Source organism: Kogia breviceps, chromosome 15, assembly GCF_026419965.1.
Source record: "Kogia breviceps isolate mKogBre1 chromosome 15, mKogBre1 haplotype 1, whole genome shotgun sequence".
NCBI lineage: Eukaryota > Metazoa > Chordata > Mammalia > Artiodactyla > Physeteridae > Kogia > Kogia breviceps.
This window is the reverse complement of record NC_081324.1, coordinates 89807430-89834411: the sequence shown is the minus strand read 5'-3', so window position 1 is coordinate 89834411 and position 26982 is coordinate 89807430. Positions and strand designations below refer to the sequence as shown.

The 26982-nt window shown below is 42.8% G+C and overlaps 2 protein-coding genes across 6 annotated transcripts in view; one reads left to right on the top strand and one right to left on the bottom strand.

Moving 5' to 3' along the window:
- Nucleotides 1-9580, bottom strand: part of ZNF10 (zinc finger protein 10) — a 78779-nt gene extending 69199 nt beyond the window's left edge. The window contains exons 1-3 of one of the 5 annotated variants that reach the window (XM_067014453.1): nt 7807-7965; nt 836-948; nt 329-416 (exon numbers count right to left, since the gene is read on the bottom strand). Coding sequence is in view for 2 of the 5 variants with exons in the window: in XM_059040751.2 (XP_058896734.2) it covers nt 7807-8223 (417 nt within the window). In the remaining 3 variants the exon portion in view is untranslated. Of the gene's footprint in view, nt 1-49; nt 417-835; nt 949-7806 lie in introns of all 5 variants that reach the window. The other 4 variants (XM_067014452.1, XM_067014451.1, XM_067014454.1 and 1 more) reach the window with 4 other exon arrangements.
- ZNF891 (zinc finger protein 891) lies at nt 8117-25530 on the top strand. Its single transcript, XM_059040782.2, is given in 4 exon segments — nt 8117-8269; nt 23552-24285; nt 24520-24675; nt 24678-25530. Coding segments are annotated over 3 exon segments (1599 nt in total). The 5' UTR covers nt 8117-8269; nt 23552-23666; the 3' UTR covers nt 25502-25530.
- Nucleotides 25531-26982: the final 1452 nt, after the last annotated feature.

The window sequence follows — 26982 nt, the reverse complement described above, 5'->3', positions numbered from 1 at the left end:
GGCTTCTGCAGCCAGACTGCCTGGGTTCAGATCCCGCTCCACTACTCACAGGTGGCTTCTTAACCTTTCAGTATCTTTGTCTCTTCATCTGTACAGTGGGGACTAAATAGCACCTACCAGAGGGTTATTATGAGAATTAAATGAGTCCATATTTGTAAAACACAGAAAACAGTGCCTGACACACACTAAGGTTTATCTGCTTGTTAATTAAAAACATACACGACATCTAGGGACAAGTAATGCAAGTATCTTTCTAGACTCTGTCCTCTTAACATCCAATCAGTTACTACAACCTGTAAATCCCCTCCTAGACGTTTCTCTAGCCCACCCCTCCAGATCCCACGGCCCTGGCTCAGGCTTGGCTTCTCCGCCTCCGGTCTTTCTCACTCCGATGAGTGTCCACATCAGCATCATCTCTGTAAAACACATAAGTTGCGCTTCTTGATTAGAATTCTCTGCTGATCCCCCAGTACTCACAGGAAAGTGGACCAAGTCCTCAGCATGGATTTAGGGTTCTTTGTGGAGGGCCCTTTTCTCCCTCACTAGCCCTAAATGTCCCATCAAACTACCACCCACCCACCACACCCCGTCCACGCTGCACCACCTGAACTGCGCAACCTCTTCACACGCCCTAGTCCTAGGCCAGGAAGGCTCTGCCCTTTCGTGCCACTTGGTAAAATACTACCCATCCTACAAGATCAAACATCACCCTTTCCTGGGTCATTCCCTAATTTCTCCAGGAAGGTTTAGTGTTCTTTCACCTCTGTGCTCCCACAGTCCCTAGGACAGGAAGCAACATGAACTGAACAAAAATACAGCCAGAGAGCACAGCTACCTGCCCAAGGTCATGTCTGCTTGGAGAGAGGTCTCTGATGCCAGGCACAGGTCTGTCCTTACTGCTTTTAACCCTTCCCCAGAAACTTGAGTAATTTTCGCTGAACACACCAGCTGTGGGAGATAAGACACAGAAGTGGACATGTGTTCTCTGTGGGGTATCATCAGAGGGGCACAGGCTCATTTCCAGGAGTCAGAATCCAGCCAGCAGGATGGAAAGGTGGGATGAACACGTGTGTTCCTTGTTCACACCTTCTTGATCCAGATGTTAACCAAGGGCTCACGAACCACATGCCAAGTACTATTCCAGGGGCTGAGCCCAGAGCAGCGGCTGTTCAGAGCAGGCCCCTCCCTCACTGAGCTCAGGTGAGTAAAGGCTGAAATAACCATGGACGTCCAGCCTGCATAAGAAATTACTTGGGTGAAGCAAGAGAATGGTCGTTACACATTTACAGGTCCTGTGGAACAGGGATAATATATATATTTTTAAACATTTTATGTTTTATTTTTTTGGCTACGTTGGGTCTTCGTTGCTGTGCATGGGCTTTCTCTACTTGCGGCGAGCAGGGGCTACTCTTTGTTGCGGTGCACGGGCCTCTCATTGCGGTGGCTTCTCTTGTTGCGGAGCACGGGCTCTAGGCATGTGGGCTTCGATAGTTGTGGCACATGGGCTCAGTAGTGTGGCTCGTTGCCTCTAGAGCACAGGCTCAGTAGTTGTGGCTCGTGGGCTCTAGAGCACAGGCTCAGTAGTTGTGGTGCATGGGCTGAGTTGCTCTGCGGCATGTGGGATATTCCCAGACCAGGGATTGAACCCGTGTTCCCTGCATTGGCAGGCAGATTCCTAACCACTGCACCACCAGAGAAGTCCACAGGGATATTTATTCTGAGTTGTTCCAGAGGGCAGCATTAGGAGAAATGTGTGGAGTCACAAAGAAGTCAATTACCAGTCAATATAATAAGACACCATTAATCAAACGACACCTGGTAACAGATCAGGTCATGGAAAGAGGCAGGAAATTTTTGGTCACAAACTTCCAACAGGATCTTATATAAAAAGAAAAAAAAAACTATATACAGCCTCCAGTGTACATGGACATCTAAGGTTCATTCCAGTGACTCTCCTGTTTTATGATTTAAAGCAAATAGTCTTATGTCACCCTAATTTCCCTCAACGCCCACGTCTAGAAATTTACTTAAAACTTTATCTAAACTGGCGGTTTATAGCCCTGACTGCACACTGGACTTTCCGCCTATATTAATTTAATAATTAATTAATTAATTAATTAAATTATTAATACCTGGGTCCCACGCCACCCTTCCCCACCAAGAGATTCTCATTTAATTTTCTGGGGAGGGAGCACTCCAGGTGGTTCTGACATGCACCATGGTTGAAAGCCACTGATCCAAGCTGTCATGGAGTCTATTTAATTCTCAGTTTCTGCCATTTCTTGGAGGTAATCAGGTCCTTCCATCAGACACCAGATTTACAAAGGATCTTCTTATGCAACCGACCAAAACTGACTTCTCTAACGTAACAACAGACAATGCCGGGAGGAGGGACACCGGGATGAGTCTTCATTTGTATTTAGGGAAAGGGCAGGTAAGCTGATAACTTCTGGAATCTTCTGTCATTTGTCTAAATCATTCCTGAACACTTTACTATGATCCCAGCTGTGTCCCAGGCCCAAGGGATAAAACGTGAGTGAAGCATTTATCCCTGCCCTCAGCAGCTAAGTCGAGCTGAAGAAACCAACCTCCATGGAACACAGACAGCAACCAGCACCAGCTGGGGGTCTCAAGGCTGACTCCAGAGCGCAGCTGAGTTCAGGCAGATAAGCGAGGGTGGGGAACCATGAACAAAGGCAGGGCCTTGACAGTGAAGTGGGCGGAGAAGATCAGTGGGGCCGTCAAATGTGGTGCAGGGCAGGGCGCAGCCAGCAACAGGCCAGGTCGAGGTCACAGAGGCCCGAAGTGCCGTCCTCAGAAACACAGACTCTTGCCTACATGCTGTCAGCTGGGCAATGACAACAGATGTGTCTGCCTTTGAGGCAGTTGTGTGATGGACTAGAGGGGGATGAAACACCTGCAAAGAAACCAGGCAGGAGGGAAACTGTAATCCAGAAGACAGGAGCACAAAGGAGGGCAGCAATGGAACCGATTAGATGTGGATGGGAATACAGGTTAAGGGTTCAAGGTGACCCCAGGTTTCTGGGTGACAGAATGGACAATAATGTCTTGGGGTAGGACTGGCTGTGCACATGGTGCATGAGCCAGAGAAGGGAGAGGGAGAAGGACACGTTTAGATGTGAAGGTTATCCAGCTGTATCACCTGCCATCCACATTTCTGTTCTACCTGATCTACTCAAGCTGCACAGCTATATTCTCAAACAGGACAACTTCTTGAGGGGGAGTGGGGGTGTATCTTTAGTCACAGATTTGGGGGTGATGTATTCATCTACTCTGATGCGGGTGAAGGAGACAGATGGGGTCTAAGGGAGATGATACATCCCTGCGACATGATTCCTATAAAGCCCACCAGGAGACAGAACATCTGGTAAAGCTGGGTAACGGCATTATCAGATGACACCATGGCAGTGTATAAAATCAACCAAAGATACCATGGAGAATAAAATAAACTATAGGACCAGAAAATTGTGGGATAGGGACTTCCCTGGTGGCACAGTGGTTAAGAATCCGCCTGCCAATGCAGGGGACACAGGTTCGAGACCTGGTCCAGGAAGATCCCACATGCCACGGAGCAACTAAGCCCGTGCACCACAACTACTGAGCCTGTGCTCTAGAGCCCACGAGCCACAACTACTGCACCCCGCGTGCCACAACTACTGAAGCCTGTGCGCCTAGAGCCCGTGCTCCGCAACAAGAGAAGCCACGGCAATGAGAAGCCCGCGCACCACACACACACAATGAAGAGCAGCCCCCGCTCGCCGCAACTAGAGAAAGCCCACACACAGCAACAAAGACTCAATGCAGCCAAAAATAAAGTAATTAATTTTAAAAAATCATGGGGATCTAAAAGGGAAAAAAATTATGGGATAAATTAGTATCTAGGAAGAAAACAGAGGAGAAAAGGAAGCAGAGAAAGATCCACCAGAGAATTAGAAGATCTACAGACAGATCTATAGAAGAGCTGCAGAGATATATATCAGAAGGCCGAAGAGAGAACTTCAAGGAAGAGAGGATTAACAGAGTTCAGATGAATTAGGGATTCTGGTGCCCTGACTGGCTAGATGAGGGTTCACTAAAGCGGGAACAGCAGACAAATTCGACAATAGGGCTGAAAAGTTTGGAGGCGAGAACAGCAGCGAAAGGGCGGAGCTAGAATAGGCGGTAGGATCAAATGGGGACCCGGGCGTGTCTGCGGGCGTGAAGCAGGGCAGGGGTGGGCTCAACAGCTCAGAGGGACGGACCAGGCTTGCAGGCAGGACGCCCGCAGCAGCAAGGTCACTGCCCTCTGTGCCCTGCCGCCTCCGCTGTCACAAGTCCTCCGACCCTCACCCTCTGCCCCCCGTCCCACCCACATAACTCAGGGCAGGCTCCCCGTTCCAAGGTCCTCAGCTGAATCACATCTACACGGGTCCTGCTGCCAATAAGCTGATACAGCCACAGCTTCTGGCAGTTAGGACTCAGATGTCTTTTGAGAGCTGCTATTCTGCCCACCACCAGGGCGGAGATGGCCTGAAAGAAGCTTCCAGCACCAGCAAGAAGGCTACGGAAGTTACGATCTGTGGCACAGAGGTTCCACGCACAGCTCTGATCACAACCATCCACATTCTGGGCCCTGACAACCTTTCAACCTTCAATCCTACTGCACTTGCCCCACGTTCTCTAAGCCTCATTCACATGCCAGCTTTTCCAAAAGCCTTCCCATCGTCCCAGAGAAAATCCCTGGAGCCTTTTGCCCACACGCTCCTAGCACTTCAACACTCAGCTCATTTGTCCACCTCCCTGTAAGATGAAGAAGCACTTGAGAACTGGGATAACCTCACTCTGAAACCTGGAAAGAGGCCAGCACAGTGCCTTGTGCTTCGTATTTGTTCACTCCGGCATTTGTCAAACACTTGGCGATAACTTGTTCCTACAGATGTCTGCCCTCAGGGCAGGCAATGGAGACTGGAACACCCAGTGCTTGAGGACCAGCGCCCTCGGACCGGCGAGACCTTCTCGGGGACAGCATTTTTCTTGGGCATATGGAGTATGTAATTTTTAATAAAAGAGAACAGATCTCTTAAGGTCCTGAATAAGTTCACTGGTATCTGGCATCTGTGAAGGACAAGGGATCACCAGCAAAAGGACCCAGCAGCAGAGACAGCAAAGACATACTCAAAGATACAAAAGGCAAAGATTGTGCATCTGTGAAAACTCAACAAATGGACACTCTCAGGTTGTGCATTTCATTTTATGTAAATTTCACATCAAAAGCGAAACAAACATTAAATCCTGGTTAACAATGCACATGCATTCACAAGTATTTCAGGAAAACATGCTGATGGCTGCAATTTACTTTGAAATGCATCCCAAAAAAGAGGAACTGATGAAGAAAGGGACAGACAGATATATGTTCAAATTAGTGTAGTAAAATGTTAATGGTAGAGTCTAGGAGAGGAGGGTACAAGTATTCCCTATAAACTTCTTTCAGTTTAGTTGTATGTTCAAAATTTTTCATAATAAAATATTGACCAGAAAAGGTAAGGATGAGACAGCAGAAAGGTATTGTGTGGAAAGAGGCAAAAATTATGCTCCTAGTGTTAGTTCTAAGCCAGAGATGCATATACAGCCGGTGACACACCAGTCCTGACCTTGCTTCAGAGCCAGAAGATTTAAGACCCTGGCTAATCTGAGTCCTGCTATAAGGAAAACTACAGGTGAAAGTCTATTGTAGGCAAAACGGAGATATCACACAATGAAACTTCTTTTTCCTTAAAACAAAAATTTTTAAAAACTAAAATGTTTTTTAAACTACATGCTACTAAGACTTCAGTGCTTGAATTATGTGATGAAAACAAAGGGAACTCATCATTTCTAGGAGTATTTTTCCTTTAAGAGAAACATTTTCTCATCTAATTAAAAGGAAAAGGAATGAGTCACTTTCGAAACATTTTTAAGAAGATGGAGATATAAAAGAAAGAACAAATTGCATGGGGTTCTTTAAAAAAAAATCCCAGTAATATTTTCTTGACAAGTGCATTTAATCCATAAACAGAACTGCTCTCATTCCTACTCAACCTTTATTCTTATTTATGACTCCTAGGATTATTTTTAAGTTTTCTCTTATTATTCAGATACATTTCTAGTTAAAATTACTAGGTATCTTCTTCCTGCTGTGAACAAACTTTCTTTTACAAAGGTATTTGCAAATCTGTTACTGAGGACAGTTAAGCAATCTGTTAATATATATGCCCTTTCCAGTTCCTTTACTAAACCAATTGATATTAACTAAATCTCTTGTACATGCTGGGGATGTAGTTAATTAATAAGATACTTTGTCATCTCTTTTCCAGAAGGTACACCTTGTATCTATGTAAATACTATTAGTATCCTGTCCTAAACAAAAGTTTGACATGTTTATATAAAATACTGATAAGCAGACTTCATCGTTTAACTTACGATATACATCTTAAATACTGGCCCTGTAACTGGCACATGCTAAGAGCTCAAGAAATACGTGTTGAGAGAGGGAATGAAAGAACAAATGAACAATTTTCAAGAAGGGCAGGAATGTGTGCCATCCACTGTCCAGGAGGCTTTGCAAGACAGAGGGACAATTTTAATGAAACAAGAGAAGAGGAGATTAGTTAGGTCACCGAAGAAAATTACTGTAGCGTTGAGGTAGTTTAAAAAGGGGCAGGGAGGGGTTGTGCTACTTATGTCCCAGGTTAACTTAGGCAACACCGCTAAGGTGATTAATATTTTTTAGCTAGCACTGTGGATGACAATCTGTCTTCCCTTTTACTTCTTATTTTTTTCTTTAACAGTATATTCTGTATATGAAGTAAAGATAGAACTTAAATTCTTCACCTTCTCCATATACTTTAGGTGGGATCTATGTAATTTTGATGTCAACCTCATCTTTCACATTCATACCAGGTGTTAGTTTATGTACAAATTTGATTCGTTTAACTGTCAAGAGAAAATAAAAATATAATAATTATGAGCTATCTCTGAAAAATAAAACTAGGTTAAACACATACACACCCTCAATTAATCTATTTGATTAAAAAAGAAAACCCAACAACTGAAGATCAGGAAGCCAGGAGCTAGAGATGCCGAACCTGCTGGATCTTCAACACAAAATACTGATAAGACACGCAATTCTGAGGAAATAACTGCCAAAATAAGTCTCAATAAGTAAAAAGTTTTTTAATGAATATTTTTAGACTGGAGCAAGAAATAGAAATCAATCCAGCCCTTTCTGCCACCAAACTTCTTCAAAGTAGACCCACTTCATCAATGTTTGCAGCATATAATTTCTATATATAATATCCACGAATAGAATCCAGAAGTATATATTTTTTAAAACCAGTATAACCACGTTGGATGTCTTTTAGGAACGTTAGGACATTTACTGTAAACAAATTTCCTACTCTAACAAAAAAAGAGCATAATCACGTTTAGCGGATGCTGGAAAGGCTATATGCAAAGTTTTAAACACCTAGCCCCAGTTGGGAAGGAAAAAAAAAAAAGAAACAGGAATAGAAGAAATCTTATTTTGCATCGCTGAGAATATGTGGTTCAAACTCCCCACCACCGCCCGGCGCGTCCGGGCGTCAGGGTCCTTTCCCACCAACGCAAAGGCGCGCTAATCCAAGTGGCAGCGGGGGTCACTCCGGCCGGGAGACCACAGGGAAGAAAAACCATTTGTTGGTGAAAACCGTCCGCCTCGGCGAGGAGACGAGGAAACGGCGACGCCGCCTCCCGCTAGGAAGAAACCACATCCAGCCCTCTCGCTTGTACCTGCGATCGGCACCTGCAGGCGCAGCACCGGGAGCGTCGCCGGCTGGGCGGCACCGTCACAAAGGCAGCGGCTCGGCGAGCGCGCCCACATCCGGGCCTCCGCGTCCCGCGCGGGTCCGCAGGGCGGGCGGCGGCAGTTCGGTCCTCGCCCGGCCTCCTGCGCCCGCCCGGCCCCCACAGCCCACGCCGCGCCCCGGGCCCTCGCGCACGCGCTCCACGTCCACTCACGACCAGCCGAGAAGCGCAGCCGGACGCAAAGCCCAGAATCGCTCCGCGGGTCGGCGCGGGGGCTCCTGGGAAGTGGAGTCCCGACCCTGGCTCCGCGGGCCTGGGAAGCGCGCGGCTCCGCTCCTCGCCTCCCGGCTGAGGGCCCTCGGCGCCGCTGCCTGCTCCGCGCGCTCTCGCCTCCCTCCCCATTGCAGCCCGGTCGTTCCCACGCGAGAGGCAGGCACCCCGAGGACAGGTGAGCGCGCGGGCGCGCGGACGTTGAGGAGACGCGGGAGGGGGGAGGGCGAGGGGAGCGTGCACCCAAGCGGTGGGCCCTCCTCGGAGTTCTCCCCAGCTGTGGGGCGGGGGCTGCCAGGAGGCGCTGGGCTAGCGGGCGGGGCGGGAGGCTGCGTTCCTGGGGCCCTGGGTTCCCTGGGGCGGAGCGGGCGCTGGGGGGTGAGCAGGCCAGGCGCGGGTAGGGAATCTGACTCTACCCCGTGAGTGAGAGGAGCAGGGATGTCCTGCTTGTACGCCTTACTTTGTCCAGGACCTGTTCTTCCATCTGTCTTAACCCCGGTCAATTGAAAAAAAAGCACAAACCAGAAGTTGACGATTCCGTTACGTTGCGCGTACTTTCTGAGGCCGTAGCCCGGGCTCAGCCTCTCCGAGACCTCTGAGGGACTGCTCCCCACGAGTAAAGGGGGAGCAGGGTATACAGGAGGCTTGCAACAGAAGCCAGGTAATCAGAACCTCGGAAGATTTCGGTCAATTAAAGAGAACCAAACACCTCAAGTTAATGACCTTTGCACTTTTCTGTGTGGGAAGATGCAAGTGTCTGGGCTCCTTGAAGTCAGTCCTTTGATAGGATTTTAACTCTCCAGGGCCAGTATCCTGCTTGTCTCCACCCTGAATCCCCTCCGGGTGTAGTCAGGACGGCTGCAGTGGCTGATGACTTGAAGGCTGCAAACATCCTTTGTTTGCTGATGTGGCAGGTGACATTCTTCTTCCACAGTGCCTCCTCTTGTTCATAAATTTGGCTAATATTTGGGAGGCATTTCATGACCAGTTTCTTGGTTTTAGGGGTGTTTTGGCTGCGCTGCAGCATGTGGGATCTTAGTTCCCCAACCGAGGATTGAATCCGTGCTCTATGCAGTGGAAGCGCGGAGTCTTAACCACTGGACCGCCAGGGAAGTCTCCATGACCAGTTTTGTCCCATGGCACTAGGAACGCTCATTCCTAGATCAGGCAGAGTTTCTGTTGATAGGCCATTCGATGCGCTGGGTTTTTTGTGTTTGTTTGTTTTTTAGATTAGGCCCTGTTGAGAATCTAAAATTCTCTGGATCGCTTGTCTTACTAGTTAATATGATCCAGTAGATGTTTTCCCGTGTTGCTTCTAACCGTATTTAGAGTTGTACTATTACAATTATTCTATGTAGAGTTAAGTATATGGTTAACTTCTTGGGACATCATTAATTTTGTTGGAGGCCTGCTAACGCATTGGGTAATTCAATAGACAACAATCTTAGAAGACAGACAGAATATGACAGCTGGTAACATTAATAAAGTTACAGTATAGCGGAGAGAGACACGAGGCATAAATAATTTGAGAACGAGAGAGAGCAAATTAAAACAATGATTAGTATAACTAGTTGTAATCTAGTCACAGTAGGCCATCAAGTCCACAGTGCAGCCAGCTGGAAAAGCCAAAGTCTGGAAGGATCAGGTAGAAAGGAAAAGATAAATGTTTCATCTTTGTTTACAAAGGCATACTTTATCAACTTGTAGGTCATAGCATACATAGGAGGAAGGGTTTTTCTGGAAAACGAAGATTAAAAGCCAGTATATTTCATTAAAATGTCATAAAATTATGAATCATATTTATCAGTTCATTCAATCCCATGTAATTAATTCCTGTTATTCTGGATGAAGTCAACAGGTTTTCCATTAGAGTTTTGTAATTTCTTACCCATTTCAGTGGTATGATTTAAAAGTTATACTTGTATTTGTCAAAAAATCCTTTTTATGAATCCTCTTGAAGATCTTCATTTTATAAAAGCATCAGTGTAAAATAATGATTGTCTATAAATGACAAAAGACTTAAAATGACATGGTCAAAGATCTGATTCCAAGGCAGTTGACAAGAAACTTGGATATTTCTGTGAAATACAACATTTTAAGATAATAACTAGAATTATGACTGATACATTATACAAGGACATCACATTTTTTAGGAATTCCATATAAATTTTGGAATATCTATATTAATGACATTTACCCATACAATATAACCTAAGGTTTATGTCCAAACACTTGACAATGTTTCTCAAGTAATTTAATATACCAAATAAGACTAATTAGTTTAATATTCCTCTCTGAGATGTCTCAGGGCTCCTTTGAAGCATCCCAGAGTTGGCTGAAGGTCAGAAGAACTTTAGTTAGAATTTGATATTTGGGAAGTTTGTCAAAAATATCAAAAAGGTTTCAGGGTTTCCCTGGTGGCGCAGTGGTTGGGAGTCCGCCTGCCAATGCAGGGGAAACGGGTTCGTGCCCGGTCCGGGAAGATCCCACATGCCACAGAGCAGCTGGGCCAGTGAGCCGTGGCCGCTGAGCCTGCGTGTCCGGAGCCTGTGCTCCGCAGCGGGAGAGGTCCCGGCAGTGAGAGGCCCGCGTACCGCAGTAAAAAAAAAAAAAAAAAAAAAAAAAAAGTTTCGAAGCACTTGGTCAAATAGGATCATAGGACACGGTGAAACAATATTTATTCACTTAACCAAAGTGACAAAAGATTTCAAAAACAAATAAAGATCACTTAAAGGCAAAGAAATTCACACAATGTGTTACCAAGAGCACTGTTCAAGAAAACTTTGTTCTCTTAACAGAGAGGAACCAAATCAAGTCTTGCACCAGGCTACTTTTAATAACAAAATCCATTTACCTAATTAAATTTAATCCAGTCCTAACCATGTACAAAGCTACTTTTTCAGGGCTCCCTTTCTACAAACTTACAAAACTTTCTGTATCCATGTTAGTTTGTTCCTTATTTTTTATCTGGAAATAACCAGCTCTAGGGCAAAAATCACCCTTATTTTCCCAACAACTTCACTTCTATTCTGCATACCTTCTTTTACTGAAAACATGCATCCTACCTTCCTTGCACATTAAAATATTTCCCTTAATATTTTTAGTAGCTTTAATTACATGTTACAGTTTTACCCTTAAAACCTTAATCTCTAGTGAAAACTGACAAGCAGCAAGTAGTTGTGAACTGTTTGTCATACCAGCGTTTCCTGGTTGGCAAACTTAGGAATATTCCATAACCCCTAGTAACATACACCTTCTGACTTCTTTCTTCATTGTGGTACAAGGCGTGTGTCTAATAAACCCACACATCTTTAGTTTCCCTCTTGTAAGGGGACAAAAGGAGATAAATTTAGACCTGTTTAGCAATTAATGTTCCAGTATTTTATCTTATTTGAAATGACCTGGATGTTCAATGAATTCCCATCACTTAACTTAGCAAAACTCAAGTTACCAAAAATCTAGAGAACCTATTTTTTTTAAGATTTTTTTTTTGATGTGGACCATTTTTAAAATTGTTATTGAATTTGTTACAATATTGCTTCTGTTTTATGGTTTGGTTTTTTGGCCATGAGGCATGTGGGATCTTAGCTCCCTGAGCAGGGATGGAACCAGCACTCCCTGCATTGGAAGGTGAAGTCTTAACCACTGGACCGCTAGGGAAGTCCCTGGAGAACCTATTTTAAATAGACATACCCAACACATAATTATTCCTAAAGAGCTCACTTGAAAACTCTTAACTCATTTACCTTTATTTTATAAGTTATGAAAATATCATCATACCAAGTTAATTTTTTGCTGACAAACTGCAACAGAAGTAACGTGAACACACTGACCTTCGGTAAAGCTAGGTACAATAAAAATATAACACGTCTGGGACATCCCTGGTGGCGTAGCGGCTAAGAATCCACCTGCCAATGAAGGGGACACAGGTTCGATCCCTGATCCGGGAAGATCCCACATACCGCGAAGCAGCTAAGCCCATGCGCCACAACCACTGAGCCCGTGTGCCACAACTACTGAAGCCCACGTGCCCTAGAGCCCACACACTGTAGCTACTGAGCCCAAACGCCACAACTACTGAAGGCTGCATGCGTAGAGCCCATGCTCCACAACAAGAGAAGCCACCGCAATGAGAAGCCCGTGCACCGCAACGAACAGTAGCTCCTGCTCGCCACAACTAGAGAAAGCCAGTGTGCAGCAATGAAGACCCAACGCAGCCAAAAATAAATAAAGAAATAAATTTATTTTTTAGGGCCTCCCTGGTGGCGCAGTGGTTGAGAATCCGCCTGCGGATGCAGGGGACAGGGGTTCGTGCCCCGGTCCGGGAAGATCCCACGTGCCGCGGAGCGGCTGGGCCCGTGAGCCATGGCCACTGAGCCTGCGCGTCCTGAGCCTGTGCTCCGCAACGGGAGAGGCCACAACACTGAGAGGCCCGTGTATCGCAAAAAAAATTATTTTTTAAAAAAAATTCTGTTTGTCCTTAAGTAGGCTATGAATTCGATTTTGGGTGAGGGAACCTTTCCAGTGGTTTGAGTTTAAAAAGGCCATTCTTCTGTTTTGTTTGTTCGTTTCTGGTTTTACCTGAGTGAGCTAATTGGGCTCAGTCTCAGGTCACTGTGGGCTGTATTTACATTTCTGATTTGTAGAGATTTGCAAGACAAAGACAGCTGCTTTTAATTCTCAAGAAAACTGGTTTGTCAGTTAAACGATATTAAAAGATTGCCCAACTATATTTTCTTTAATTTGCTTTTTTATATTAGTGAGAAGATTTCCAACTAAACTGAAAATTAAGAGTTCTATGTACTAGAAGTTTAGGGTTCAATTTAATATATCTTCAAAGGCTTGTATAAGGCATTCAACAAAGGCCCTTTTTCTGATTGCACAGATTAGACCCAGAGCAAAATCTGTTATTAGTTTTATTAGCCCCTGAATATTGTTCCCAGATTTTACCTTATATTGTACGGCTCTATTGGTTTCCTTTCGTATGTTGTGTTTTTTTTTTGTTTTTTGTTTTTTATTTTTTATTTTTGCGGTATGCGGGCCTCTCACTGTTGTGGCCTCTCCCGCTGCAGAGCACAGGCTCCGGACGCGCAGGCCCAGCGGCCATGGCTCACGGGCTTAGTTGCTCCACGGCATGTGGGATCCTCCCGGACCAGGGCACGAACCCGTGTCTCCTGCATAGGCAGGCGGACTCTCAACCACTGCGCCACCAGGGAAGCCCTGTTGTGTTTTTTTTAAGATTTAATTTTATGTATTTTCGGCTACGTTGGGTCTTCATTGCTGTGCGTGGGCTTTCTCCAGTTGCGGCGAGTGGGGGCTACTCTTCGTTGTGGTGCGTGGGCTTTCTCCAGTTGCGGCGAGTGGGGGCTACTCTTCGTTGTGGTGCGTGGGCTTCTCAACATGGTGGCTTCTCTTGCTGTGGAGCACGGGCTTCAATAATTGTGGCACATGAGCTCAGTAGTTGTGGCGCACAGGCTTAGTTGCTCCACAGCATTTCGGATCTTCCTGGACCAGAGCTCGAAGCTGTGTCCCCTGCATTGGCAGGTGGATTCTTAACCACTGCGCCACCAGGGAAGCCCTCCTTTTGTATGTTTAATTAATATTTCCTGTGGGGCACATCTACATGCCTTGTCTTATAATACCAATACAAAGCAGGGGAAGCATTACTCATTGGTCACCAACATTAAAGGTTTTTATCAACCAAGACTTTATCAACAAGTCTTGGTCTTATAAGGAGTCCTACAAATTTTCCTTTCATTTATCCCTCAACCATTTTATCTATTTTGTATAAAATGCTCTGGGGTCCCCAGTGAGGGGTTGAACCAAGGGACTCAGGCCCTTTTGTCAATCTTTTAACTTGATTAATTGGCCTAACTGTTGCCCCAAGTAATTGTTGGTCAGCTTATCTCAGTGTAATTTTCTTCCACCCCTTTATTTTTTTTAACGAATGTTTTTTAATTTATTTATTTATTTATTTTTGGCTGCATTGGGTCTTCGTTGCTGCGCACGGGCTTCCTCTAGTTGTGGCGAGCGGGGGCTACTCTTCATTGCGGTGTGCGGGCTTCTCACTGCAGTGGCTTCTCTTGTTGCAGAGCATGGGCTCTAGGCACACAGGCTTCAGTAGTTGTGGCACACGGGCTCAGCAGTTGTGGCTTCCGGGTTCTAGAGCACAAGCTCAGTAGTTGTGGCACATGGGTTTAGTTGCTCCACGGCATGTGGGATCTTCCTGGACCAGGGTTCGAACCCATGTCTCCTGCACTGTCAGGCAGATTCTTAACCACTGCTTCACTAGGAATGGCTGAGCCCTTTAAACATATATATTTTAACTGGGGTAAATAGGGTGGACTTGTATGGGTCCCTTTGGCCCATCCAACCTTAGGTAGTATTGTACCAAAATCTTTTGTTTTAATCCTATTCACATCTGTTTTATTTATCCCATTTCTTAATAACCATTTAGAGATTTCTTTATCTTTTGGGGATGAGTCACTTTAAAATTTCCAACCGGTTGGGAAAAAAATCTCTAGACTTTCCCTTCAGTTTTTTTAAAAAATTTCCCTATTAACCTAATTAACATTAATTATTCTAATGTTTTTATTAGCATCTGTAAGACCCATTGAGGGGAAGCATAGACCACAAATAAGACTTCCCAAGACAGTTTTTTGTTTGTTTTAAATTAAAGGAGTTCTTAGATTAACCATTTTATGTATATATTTTTTCCACTGTTTAATGTGTTTTTCCCCCCAATAGGTACCAACAAAACAGCTGTTTATAATGAGTGCTCTCTAAAAATTTACCAATTTGGAAGTTTCTCCCATTTGAAGGATCCATCATCTGGCCATTAATGAGATATATCATAATAGTGACTCAAACCAATAAGATACAAGAGGCTTCCCCACAAGACAGTGCAAAGGATGCCACCTAAACAAGACCCAGAAAGTTTACTCCCAAAAAGAGTTTAAGAAAGTAAACGCCTTTGTTGTACAGGCTGACACAATGAAGGTTAAGGTGACAAAAAGCCCCTGCAAATTGGTACAGTCAGACAAATGACTGCTCAGAATCCCAGGCTATTTGACTGCCTCCAAATGTACACAATATGTGTACCTTTTGGATGGCAGAGACCAAGTTCTCAAACCACACACACACACACACACACACACACAAAATACCCAAGAAGATCAGGTAGAACATTTACATTTCAAAGGCACAGGAAGAGAAATGCAAGTTCTCCCTAGAAGAGCTTTTGTTTCTTTAAGATCAGAATTCTGAAAAGATGTTTTATCAAGCTAGCTTTCTCTAACTTAACTGTGTATGCAGTAAAAGAGCCCCATCTTAGTCATTTTCAGGGTGAGATTTCCTTTAATTCCGAATTAAGTAGATCCTTGCAAGTGTGAGCTCTATACGTACATGCATCTGGCTGGGGTGTTGGATGGAGGCTGGCTTTCTGATGCCCCTAGTTTATCTGAGAGAATCTATTTCCGATTTTAAAGTTGAATTCATTGGGGATAAAATTTACTAGTGAAATTGCATGGTGGCCCAGTGCGCTGCTTGTGAGCTTGACTTCTCTAGGTTTTTACCCTAGAGTCTTTTCAGCTTGTCTTATGTGTCTAGGTTCTCCCTCTGGTAGTATAAGACCATCCTGGGTGCTTGGATCACAGAGTGGCCAGTTCTTATTTGTGTCCCAAGCAGAGCAAGTTTTTGTAAGTTGAATTGAGTGGGCTTCCTTATAGGGATGGCTGCATGGTATGAGGACTTGCCTTTACCACTCCTGCAAGTTTCTCAGTTGCCTGAGAAAAAGCCGTTGCTGGCCATGAGATTCCCTTCTTCAGTGCTGAAAGCTCTCATGTCATATTTTCACTTTTATCCTGACAAATTCTTGTTAAGATAGCCATTTGAGGAAGAATGCCAGGTCAGCCTCCTACCTAACCACTCAGCCCAGACCGCTCAGTGTCTTTCAGCTGTTGCGAGGGTTTTCTTTCTCCCAGAATCTGTCACCTGGGGAGCCAAGCACCTGTTATACACCACCAAATAAAACACAGGATCATCAACCAGTAGTTGGGAGATCCAAGAACCAGGAGAGACTCACCCAAATTCATCTGAACTCTCTGAGGAGGCAGACGGGCACAGGAGGCCTCTACCAAGGCTCTGGTTCATTGTAGAGTTCATGCGAAGGAGCGAAGTCAGCTCTGGGTCCCTTCGTTGTTTGCCAAAACTGTCGACTGAAAAAAAATGCACAACCTGAAAGTTGAGAATTATGTTTTATTCAGTGGACTTTCTGAATAGCTCTGAGGGACAGCTCTGAAACCATAAGGGGGGAGCCAGGATATACAGGAGTTTTTGCAGCAAAGACCAGGTGGTCAGAACATCAAGAGATGACTGTTCATTAAAGAGAACCAGGCATCTCAGATTAATGAATTTAGCACTTTTCTATGTGTGGGAAGATGCAAGAGTCTGGGCTCATTGAAATCATTCCTTTGATACACAGCTTAACTATCTACGGCCATATTCTGCTTTTCTCCATCCTGAATCCCCTCAGGGTGCACAGTCTGGAGTGACTGCAGTGGCTGGTGGCTTGAAGGCCACAACATCCTTTACTGATATGGCAGGTGACATTCTTGGTCTGCACCCCTTAATCTGTTAATGGATTGCATCACAGTAACAAGATACCATTTCTCTAAGGCTAACCTTAATACATCATTCCTAGATCTGCTTCAAAATAGAGTGATGGATACAAGAGTGTTCATTATACCATGACATTATAATAACAGTAATAGTTTTTCTGCTTTTTAACCATCCTGCATTCCTGGTTAAACCTTGCTTGAATGTGACATTGTATTATTACTTTAATACGCTGCCATACTCAATTTACTTATATTTTACTTAGGACTTTTTCAGTGTTCAGACTTAAGATTGCACCTTAATCTTTCTTTGTACTATCCTTGCAAGATTTTACAAGTCTCATATGAGTAATTTGAGAAGCATAACTTTTTTTCTTCTACCTGGTAAAATAATTTTTCCCTTGAAAGTTTTGGGCTCAAAATCTTTTGGGGTGGGTATTTGACTTCTGATTCCATTTTAAATGGTAGTGATTAATTTCAGTTTGTAGTTCTTAATTGAGTCAATTTGGGGCACATGTTTTTCTAGAAAATTGTTCATATCATCTAAGTTTTCAAGTTTGTTGACATAAAGTTGTTCATACTATTCTTTTTTAGTGATTTTTTTTTTGGTGTTTTGTTTTTGTTTTTGCTTTTTTTGGCCTCTTTGTGCAGCATGTGGGATCTTAGTTCCCCGACCAGGGATTGAACCCATGTCCCCTACAGTGGAAGTACAGAATCGTAACCACTGGACCACCAGGGAATTCCCTTTTGGTGATTCTTTAAATTGCTGTTTGTTAGTGATATTTTAAAATCACTGCTCTAATTGTAGCTATTTTTTTCTTTTTTGAGTTTAATATTTCTTAGGGCCATCTTTTTTCTTGATTGGCTCTGCAAGATATACATCTACATTAATCTTTTCAAAGAAGCAGATTTGGGTTGTTTTGGTAATCTGTGCTGTGTTTTGGTTTTGTCTTACGTTCCTTGTTTTTGGTTTTCAATTAGAGTAACATTTGCTCTCTATTTTTAAATTTTCCTTTCCTTTTTGCTGTTTTTCTACTTCTTGATTTGATTGCTTTATTTACTTTCTCTGTAATTTATTTACTTTCTGAAAAATGTGTACATATATTTTTTAAAGTCTTATATATTAAAAGGCTCATAATAAAAACAGGAGTGTTTCTTCTCAGTAGTGTTGACCTGAAATAAATAGACTGCCATGTATTTCTCCAGCAAAAATGGCTTTTTGGGGATCAGCAGAGAATTGCAATTCAAGGTCAGCTACCATGGAAATCCCCCACAGCAAGGGAAGAAGAGCACTTTTATAGAGAGGAAAAAGGAAGTTGGGAGGATGATAGTAAACAATCAATCTGTGGCTTTTCATTGGCTGAGTCCTTGCCAGGAAAGAAGAGGAGTCTGTCTTCTTCCTGTTGGCCTCTGCTATGATCCCAGGATGTGAGAGCTCCCCATTCTGGTCTCCCAACTCTGTTTAATTCATGTTTCTGTTTATTAATTTTATGGTGGCAACCAGTTTAAAATTTTTAAGCAGTTCGTCAATTTGAGATTTTTTTTTAGTTTCTTAGGCGTTAAATGAGAATATTGACCATTATACCTGCCTTCCTCCCTACATCCTTAAATCAATGTGATTATGTTGCAAGTATTGTAATGTAGTTCCTCTCAAAAATTTTGGCTAAATTCATCTTCAGTGTTTTCGTTGTGATGACTATATAAGTATTCTCTATTGCTGAGCCGTAATAAGTTCCTTTCTTGGGGCTTCCCTGGTGGCGCAGTGGTTGAGAATCCGCCTGCCGATGCAGGGGACACGGGTTCGTGCCCCGGTCTGGGAGGATCCCACGTGCCGCGGAGCGGCTGGGCCCGTGAGCCATGCTGAGCCTGAGCGTCTGGAGCCTGTGCTCCACAACGGGAGAGGCCACAACAGTGAGGCCCGCATACCACAAAAAAAAAAAAAAAAAAAAAAAAAAAGTTCCTTTCTTGTATAAATTTTACTTTTCCTGTTTTGAATAATTGCCTTTTTATTTATTTGCTTTGTTTTCCCTAAACCTATGTAAAATGTCTCTCAATTCCATTTTCCTCAAGATCAAACCTGTCACACAATCTAATCATTTTTCTCTTTTCCTGAACACACATCCCCAGGAGCCCTCCATCATGCTGCAGTGTAGACTGATGAGTTATTCTGTAGGCTGCAGCACACTGGCATGCTGGGACTTCCCTTTATCCTCACCAATTCCCTCATCTCATCTCTGTGTTGGATCTCCTGTTTCCTGGAAACTTCTATTTTCCCTTTTTGATGGATGATAACCTTATTATCTTCCGAAAAAGGGGTGTATATTAAGGTTGTGTATGACTAGAAATTATTTTACTTTGTCCTCAAAGTTGCATGGTACTGTGGACTCGTATAATTTCCTGGAAAGGAAATTATTTTCCCTCAGAACTTTGAAAGCTGGCAAAGCTAGGTAGAAAATGGAGCAGTGTTACTGTTGAGAAATCCTATTCCATTGTTCTTTTGTATGTAACCTGTTTATCATCATTGAAACCTTTACATTCATCAGTTTATCCTTGAATTTTATCCTCGAATTTTTCATGATGTTATGTTTACTGCCAGTCTTTTAAGAAATTACCCACTTGATGGATCAGTCCCTGGATAGTGTTATTTTTAAGAATTTTCTCTGTGTTTGATTTTTTCTTCTTCCCATTTTTTCTTTCTTGAGCTCTGAATAATCTGGTGTTGAACCTTTGAAATTGTTCATATAATTTTCTTACCCTTTCTGTCTCATTGCTTATCTTTTTTGGGGGGAGGGAAGGTTGGCTTTCTGGAAAAGTTCTTCAACTTTATCCTTAAACCTTCAACCTTTTTTGGGTTTTGTTATTAAAATTTTAAATTTCTGGGACTTCCCTGGTGGCACAGCAGTTAAGAATTCACCTGCCAATGCAGAGGGCACGGGTTCGATCCCTAGTCCGGGAAAATCCCACGTATCGTGGAACAACTAAGCCCATGTGTCACAACGACTGGAGCCCACGCACCTAGAGCCTGTGCTCCACAACAAGAAAAGCCACCGCAATAGAAGCCCGCACACAACAAGAAAAGCCACCGCAATAGAAGCCCGCGCACTGCAATGAAGAGTAGCCGCCACTCACTGCAACTAGAGAAAGCCTGCACGCAGCAACGGAGACCCAACACAGCCAAAAAAATAAATAATTTTTAAATTTTTCTAAAATTTCCTAAGAACTCTCATTTTGTGATTTAAAAAACTGTAACATCTTGGGCTTCCCTGGTGGCACAGTGGTTGGGGGTCCGCCTGCCAATGCAGGGGGCGCGGGTTTGTGCCCCGGTCCGGGAGGATCCCACGTGCCGTGGAGCGGCTGGGGCCATGGCCGCTGGGCCTGTGCATCCGGGGCCTGTGCTCCGCAGCGGGAGAGGCCGCAGCAGTGAGAGGCCTGCATTCCGCCAAAAAAAAAGAAAAAAGAAAACAAAAACTGTAACATCCTATTTTACAAATGAAATATCTCTCTGGTGTTTTGGGTTTTTTTTGTTGTTGTTGTTTTTGCGGTACGCGGGCCTCTAACTGCCGTGGCCTCTCCCGTTCAGGAGCACAGGCTCCGGACACGCAGGCTCAGCGGCCATGGCTCACGGGCCTAGCCGCTCTGAAGCATGTGGGATCCTCCCGGACCGGGGCACGAACCCGCGTCCCCTGCATCGGCAGGCGGACTCTCAACCAGTGCGCCACCAGGGAAGCCCTCTCTGGTGCTTTAAAAATTTATATTAATGAAAGTTTCAAAACATAGAAAGTCAATAGTATAATGACCACATTTGTATCTGTCACTGTATGCTGAAGTAAATCTAGGACATGATTCATTATTTGTAAATATTTCAGAATTTATTTCTGAATGATAAGTACTCCTTTAAAAGTCATAACCAGGATATCATTATCACACCTACAAAATTAGGATTAATTCCTTAATATCAAATATATAGATATTGTTCAAATTTTTCTATTATTTCAACAAAACTTTTTTTAAAAACAATTTCTTTAAATCATGGTCCAAATAAGGCTTATGCAAGTTTAGGCCTCTTTTAATTTAAGGTGTGCCTTAGATTATGTCTCGGTGTTTCAGTTTGCATTTCTCTTATTATGAGCATCTTTTGAGGATGCTATTGTTACTTTGAAATATGTCAGTGTCTTTTTATTGCTCTCACTCACTAGCACACTGTTGAATTCTGGGTTTATATTGTTTTCCTTTAGTACTTTGAATATATTACTGTGTGGTCTTCTGGCCTCTATCTTTGCAGCTTAGAAGTCTGTAGTCAGTATAATTGGTATTCCTTTGTAGGTAATTTGCCTTTTCTTTCCAGTAACTTTAAATATTTACTCATTATCCCTGGTATTCTGCAGCTTTTGCTCGTGTATCTGGTGGATTTAAAACATTTATTCAGTGTGGCATGTGGTGCATACACTTGCAGATCAAGGACTTCTATCTTTCAGCTTTGGATAAAAACAATCATTTTCTCTAATATATATATATTTTTTGTATTCTATCTTCCTCTTCTAGAATTCCTGTCAGGTACATATTTATGTCTTTCATCCATCTGAGAATGTAAATGTGTGAAGTAGGATTTATGCTTTTCCCTAACAGCCATTTGTCCTGATGCCATTTAATGACTAGTTTATCCTTCCCCCACTGATTAATAGTGCTGCCTTTATCATGCAGTAAATGTCTAGCTACACATGAATCTGTTTCTGAAGTTACTCTAGGTTTTTTGTTTGTTTGTTTGCGCTGGGTCTTAGTTGTGTCTCTCTGACTCCGTTGTGGCATGCGGGCTCTTTAGTTGTGGCATGTGAACTCTTAGTTGTGGCATGCATGTGGGATCTGGCTCCCTGACCAGAGATCGAATCCAGGCCCTGTGCACTGGGAGCGTGGAGTCTTAACCACTGCACCACCAGGGAAGTCCCTGAAGTTATTCTGTTTTATTTTCTCTTTTTGCCCTATTATCATTCTGTTTAAGTTAATAGAGATTTATAATGCATTTTGAAATAATATAGTAGAGCAAAGCATTACTTAAATAACTGCCTTGTTATTCATGTCTTAATTTTTCTATAAAACTTATAAAACAAATTGTCATGTTTCAAGAAGTTCCTATTGAACATGAAGGAATGAATTCAATGAAAATCCCAATGCAATTCTAGTTTGAAAAAAATTGAAATCTTTTAATACTGAATGGTATTTAAATGGTGAATCTCTCCATTTATTCAGATATTTTTTCCTGTTGTTTGGTAAAGTTGTTTAGTTTTTTTATTAGTTCTGTAACTAAGAAAGAAATAAAACTATGGGGAATGAAGAAATGAACCCAGAGTACAATTCTCAGCTTAACAATTTTAACCAGAAGGCAAACTAGTGTTCTTTTTTGAAGAGGAAGCCTAACTCTGATTTTGCGTGGTTTTGTTTTCTATAAGAGTATAGATGTGGAAAAAAATACTTCTTCCACAAAATCTTAATTGCCATAGATTCATTCAATTTATTCAATAAACATTTTTTGGGTGTCTGCCATGTGCTGGGGAGTGTTCTAGGTATTCAGAGTACATGCAATGGACAAATCAGACAAATATTTCCATCTGATTTACACTAAAGTGGCAGGCTTATATACACTTCTGGGTTAGGGGCATAAAATCTATGTGTTGAAGATCTTTGTCTAGATAAAAATGCCAATTCTCTAATTTTGTCCATTAAACCTGAACTCTATTGAAGTATAATACTGAGATAGAAGTCTTATATTTGAAGGTTATCAACTAATCTTAAAAAATTGAGATCTGTAAAAATATTAGCGTAATACATTATTGCGTGATTTGCTGTGGTCCTTAAAGTCTCCAAGCATTCCTCTTTTGTTTCATACTGTGTCAATTGTTTTGATATTTATATTAAAGCCATTATGAAAATTATTCAGGAAAGTATTATGCCATCTAAAATTGTAAAGGCCTCAGTCTCAAAGCTTAGAACATAGCTCATGCCTCTTTGTTGATCCCATTAAAGTTTTAGATAGAATGAATCATCATAAGGAAATACAGACTTTGAGGACAGAGTTTAAATTGGAGGTAATCAAATGGACGTTTGTTTCAAAGTCACATATTTACTTCTAACAACTCCAATAAAATTCCTAAGTAGGGTAGCAGCCAAATCATCAGTCCTATTAATTATATGTGAGGTTATTTGGGTAAATACCAAGTTACATATACAACAAATAAATTGACATAAAGCAATTGTAATTAGCAGAAAAAAATTCTTTATTCTAAAAAGTAAACTAAAAAGTAGCAAAGTATGCATGAAATTCAAACAACTATGCTTTTTTATTGTTTTGTTTGTTTGTTTGTTTTGTGGTATGCAGGCCTCTCACTGTTGTGGCCTCTCCCTTTGCGGAGCACAGGCTCCGTATGCGCAGGCTCAGTGGCCATGGCTCATGGGCCCAGCCATCCACAGCATGTGGGATCTTCCCGGACCGGGGCACGAACCCATGTCCCCTGCTTCTGTAGGCGGATTCTCAACCACTGTGCCACCAGGGAAGCCCAACTATGCCTTTTTAAACTGGTTCTTTGACTTTAATTTTTTTTAAATAATGAGTGCTTTTTCTACCCAGGGCTGAGTAGTAGTCTACAGGAGAAGCCAGTATAAATAACCAAGATAACAGTAGAGGGCCAAGGATGACTATATTGCATGTCAGTACAAATCCCAGTAGATATTTCAAGCAGGTGAGACCTTGCTGGAAGGTACGAGAGGGTCTACAATTTTTTTTTAACCTTGCCTCCAATGGGACCCTATTTTCTCCTTTCTTCTTTTACCTGAACTTGCCTCTTTGGCTACAGGAAGGACACCCAGTCAAATGCATCCCTGACTTGATTGGATCAGAAAACCAAGAAAAGAAGTATCCAGCTCTCTCAGCCCTATTGTGCAGGCAGATGTCACTTTCAGGCTCTCAAGATGGCAGCCATTGACCTATGCCCGATATGGGCTCTGCCTACACAGGACTCTGCCTGTTTCTTTGTGAGAAATACTGAGGGGAAAAGGATAGTGCCTGGATTCCCACCAACCTGGTTACAGGGACCAGTGTCCTTTAAGGATGTGGCTGTGGAGTTCACCCAGGAGTGGATGATGCTGGACTCTGCTCAGAGAAGTATGTACAGAGATGTAATGTTGGAAAACTATATAAATCTCACGTTAGTGGAATATCAATTATGCAAGCCTGTGATCTCCCTGTCGGGTCAAGAAGACATAAGAACTGTGAAAAAGAGAATTCCCCAAGGCACCTGTCCAGACTAGGAGATTCAACTGAAAACCAAAGAATCAACTTCTAACCAGAATATTTTTGGGGGAAAATCATCTAGTGACAAGAAAATGATAAGATTCACAACGGATGATTGGTTTCCCACATTAAGAGCAGACTGGGAATGCCATAACATCAGAAAACAGCACAAGATCCCAGAGGGGATTCTGAGGCAAGTGGCATTTACTCAAAAGAAGGCAGCATCTCAGGAGGGATTGTATGACTATCATGAATTAGAGGAGGACTCTAAACTCCGATCAAAACTTGTTTTTTTGGGCTTCCCTGGTGGCGCAGTGGTTGAGAATCCGCCTGCCGATGCAGGGGACACGGGTTCGTGCCCCGGTCCGGGAAGATCCCGCATGCCGCGGAGCGGCTGGGCCCGTGAGCCATGGCCGCTGAGCCTGCGCGTCCGGAGCCTGTGCTCCGCAACGGGAGAGGCCACAACAGTGAGAGGCCCGCGTACCACAAAAACAAAACAAACAAAAAAAAACCTTGTTTTTTCAAAGAGAGTTTCCATCAGTAAACATTGCCATAAGTGTTACTTAGATATTGAGTGTTTGAAGCATAATTCAATCGTAAACAATTATGAAAAAAACTCTGTAAGTGAGAGGGTCTGTGAAAGTCATGAATATGACAGAGCTCTGTGGCATCTTGAAAAAAACTCAAACAGCACAAAGAGTACACATGCTCCAAACATGGCATACACTTTAAACATAATAATATGCTTCCTATATGCAACAATTGTCATATGGGGGAGAATTCCTATGAGTGTAATAAAAACAAAACCTTTTGTCATCAGTCATCCCTTAAGCAACAGGAGCAAACTCCTACTGAAGAGAATCATGAACATAATCAGCATGGAAAAGCCTTCAGAAGGATTTCTAATCTTATTTTGCACAAGAGAAGTCACATGGGTGAGAAACAATATGAATGTAAAGAATGTAGGAAAGTCTTCAATGATTCCTCAACCCTAAAGAGACATATAAGAACTCACACTGGTGAGAAACCCTATGAATGTAATCAATGTGGAAAAGCTTTCGGTCAAAAAACGTCTCTTAAGGTTCATGTGAGAACTCACACTGGAGAGAAACCTTATGAGTGTAATCATTGTGGAAAATCCTTTGGCACAAGTTCTTACCTTATAGTGCACAAGAGAATACACAGTGGGGAGAAACTCTATGAATGCAATGACTGTGGAAAAGCCTTCAACACAAGCTCGCACCTTAAAGTTCACAAGAAAACACACACTGGAGAGAACCTTTATGAATGCACTGACTGTGGGAAGGTTTTTAGTGGTCTCTCATCTCTTAGAATGCATGTGAGAACTCATACTGGGGAGAAACCCTATGAATGTAAGGAATGCAGGAAAACCTTCAGTGTTTCCTCCTCCCTTAGGAGACATGTGAGAACTCACACATGTGGAAAAACCTTCACTCAGAATTCTTCACTTACTATACACAAGAGAATTCATACTGGGAGAGAAACCTTGTAACTATTAAGAACATGGAGTTGCCTTTTTCATTGTCTTAAGGTGGATTCCAAGCTCATTATTTCAGTCTTTGTTCTCTAGAATAAGCATTTAAGGCTATAAATAGTCCTATAAACACCCCTTTAGTTATATAACACATTTGGTGTATGATAATTTAGTTTTAACTCTGTTGTCTGATATTTATTATGATTTTATGACTTTCAGATCCATAGCTGTTTAGAGTTATTTTAAATAAGTTTTCAGTTACCTTATGGATTTCTAAGTTAATTGCTTTATCTTCAAAGTACCTGGACAATATGATACTACTTTATTGTTATTTTCTTGAGAGTTGCTTTCTGGTCTGGTGTGACAGGTATTGTTAGTAGCCAGTCGAACATCCAGTTCATCCCTCTCTGTAGGGAGTGGACAGTATCACTGCGGACAGACCTATGTAGTGTTTTCTCTTTGCCTTTTGCACTTTGTCTTTCTGTCTTCCCCAGTCTTCTCCCTTTGGATTTTGCATTCATAGAGCTGAATGAGCCATCTTGTGACCATGAGGATGACAAGGATGGTGTCAAAGAGATCCTGGTTTCCCAAAGATATCTTCAAATAACCGTACCAGCACTACACTGCTTATATCTGTGCATCTTTTTATGTGAGAAAAATAAGCTTATTGATTTTTTAAAAACAGTATGTAAATACAGTCAATACAGTAACCTCGGGCTTCCCTGGTGGCGCAGTGGTTGAGAGTCCGCCTGCCAATGCAGGGGACATGGGTTTGTGCCCAGGTCTGGGAAGATCCCACATGCCGCAGAGCGGCTAAGCCCGTGAGCCATGGCCGCTGAGCCTGCACGTCCAGAGCCTGTGCTCTGCAGCAGGAGAGGCCACAATAGTGAGAGGCCCACGTACCACACACACACACACAAATACAGTAACCTCGTTTTAAAAAAGAAAAAGATCACAAGGTATGTAGACTTAAATATTTTATGTTGGATGTACAAATTTGGATAAGAACATAGAAAAGGGAGGAATGGAAGAGGAATATTGATAGAACTTTTGTGCTTAGGCTAGAGAGGATGGAGCTGAGGTCATTGAAAGCGGGTGTCAGAGAAGCAGGAGGGAAATCCCAACATTTCAGCATGAGAAAACCAGAGAGTCTTCAAGTAGAGGGGAAGTTACCAATTTTAAATGCTGAATGAAGCCCTTGAGATTTTGCTGCTTGGTTTTACAGATACTGACCAGATTAGCTCTAATTTATTAAGAAAAAAAATATGGAAGGAGGAAACTATGATGGAAGAAAAAGGCAATAGTCACAGTTTTAGTCCTTTTTATAGAGTTGTGAGATATATAGATGAACGGGCTGATGTGTAGTTCTGAACCTGAAGAGGTGTCTAGGACAGCGATGTAATTTTAGCAACATCAGGAGATAGACTGTACTGGGTTTTGTGGAGGTGAGTAAGATTGTATAGGGAAAATGGATGGTGTGAAAAGAGAATGTCTACCAC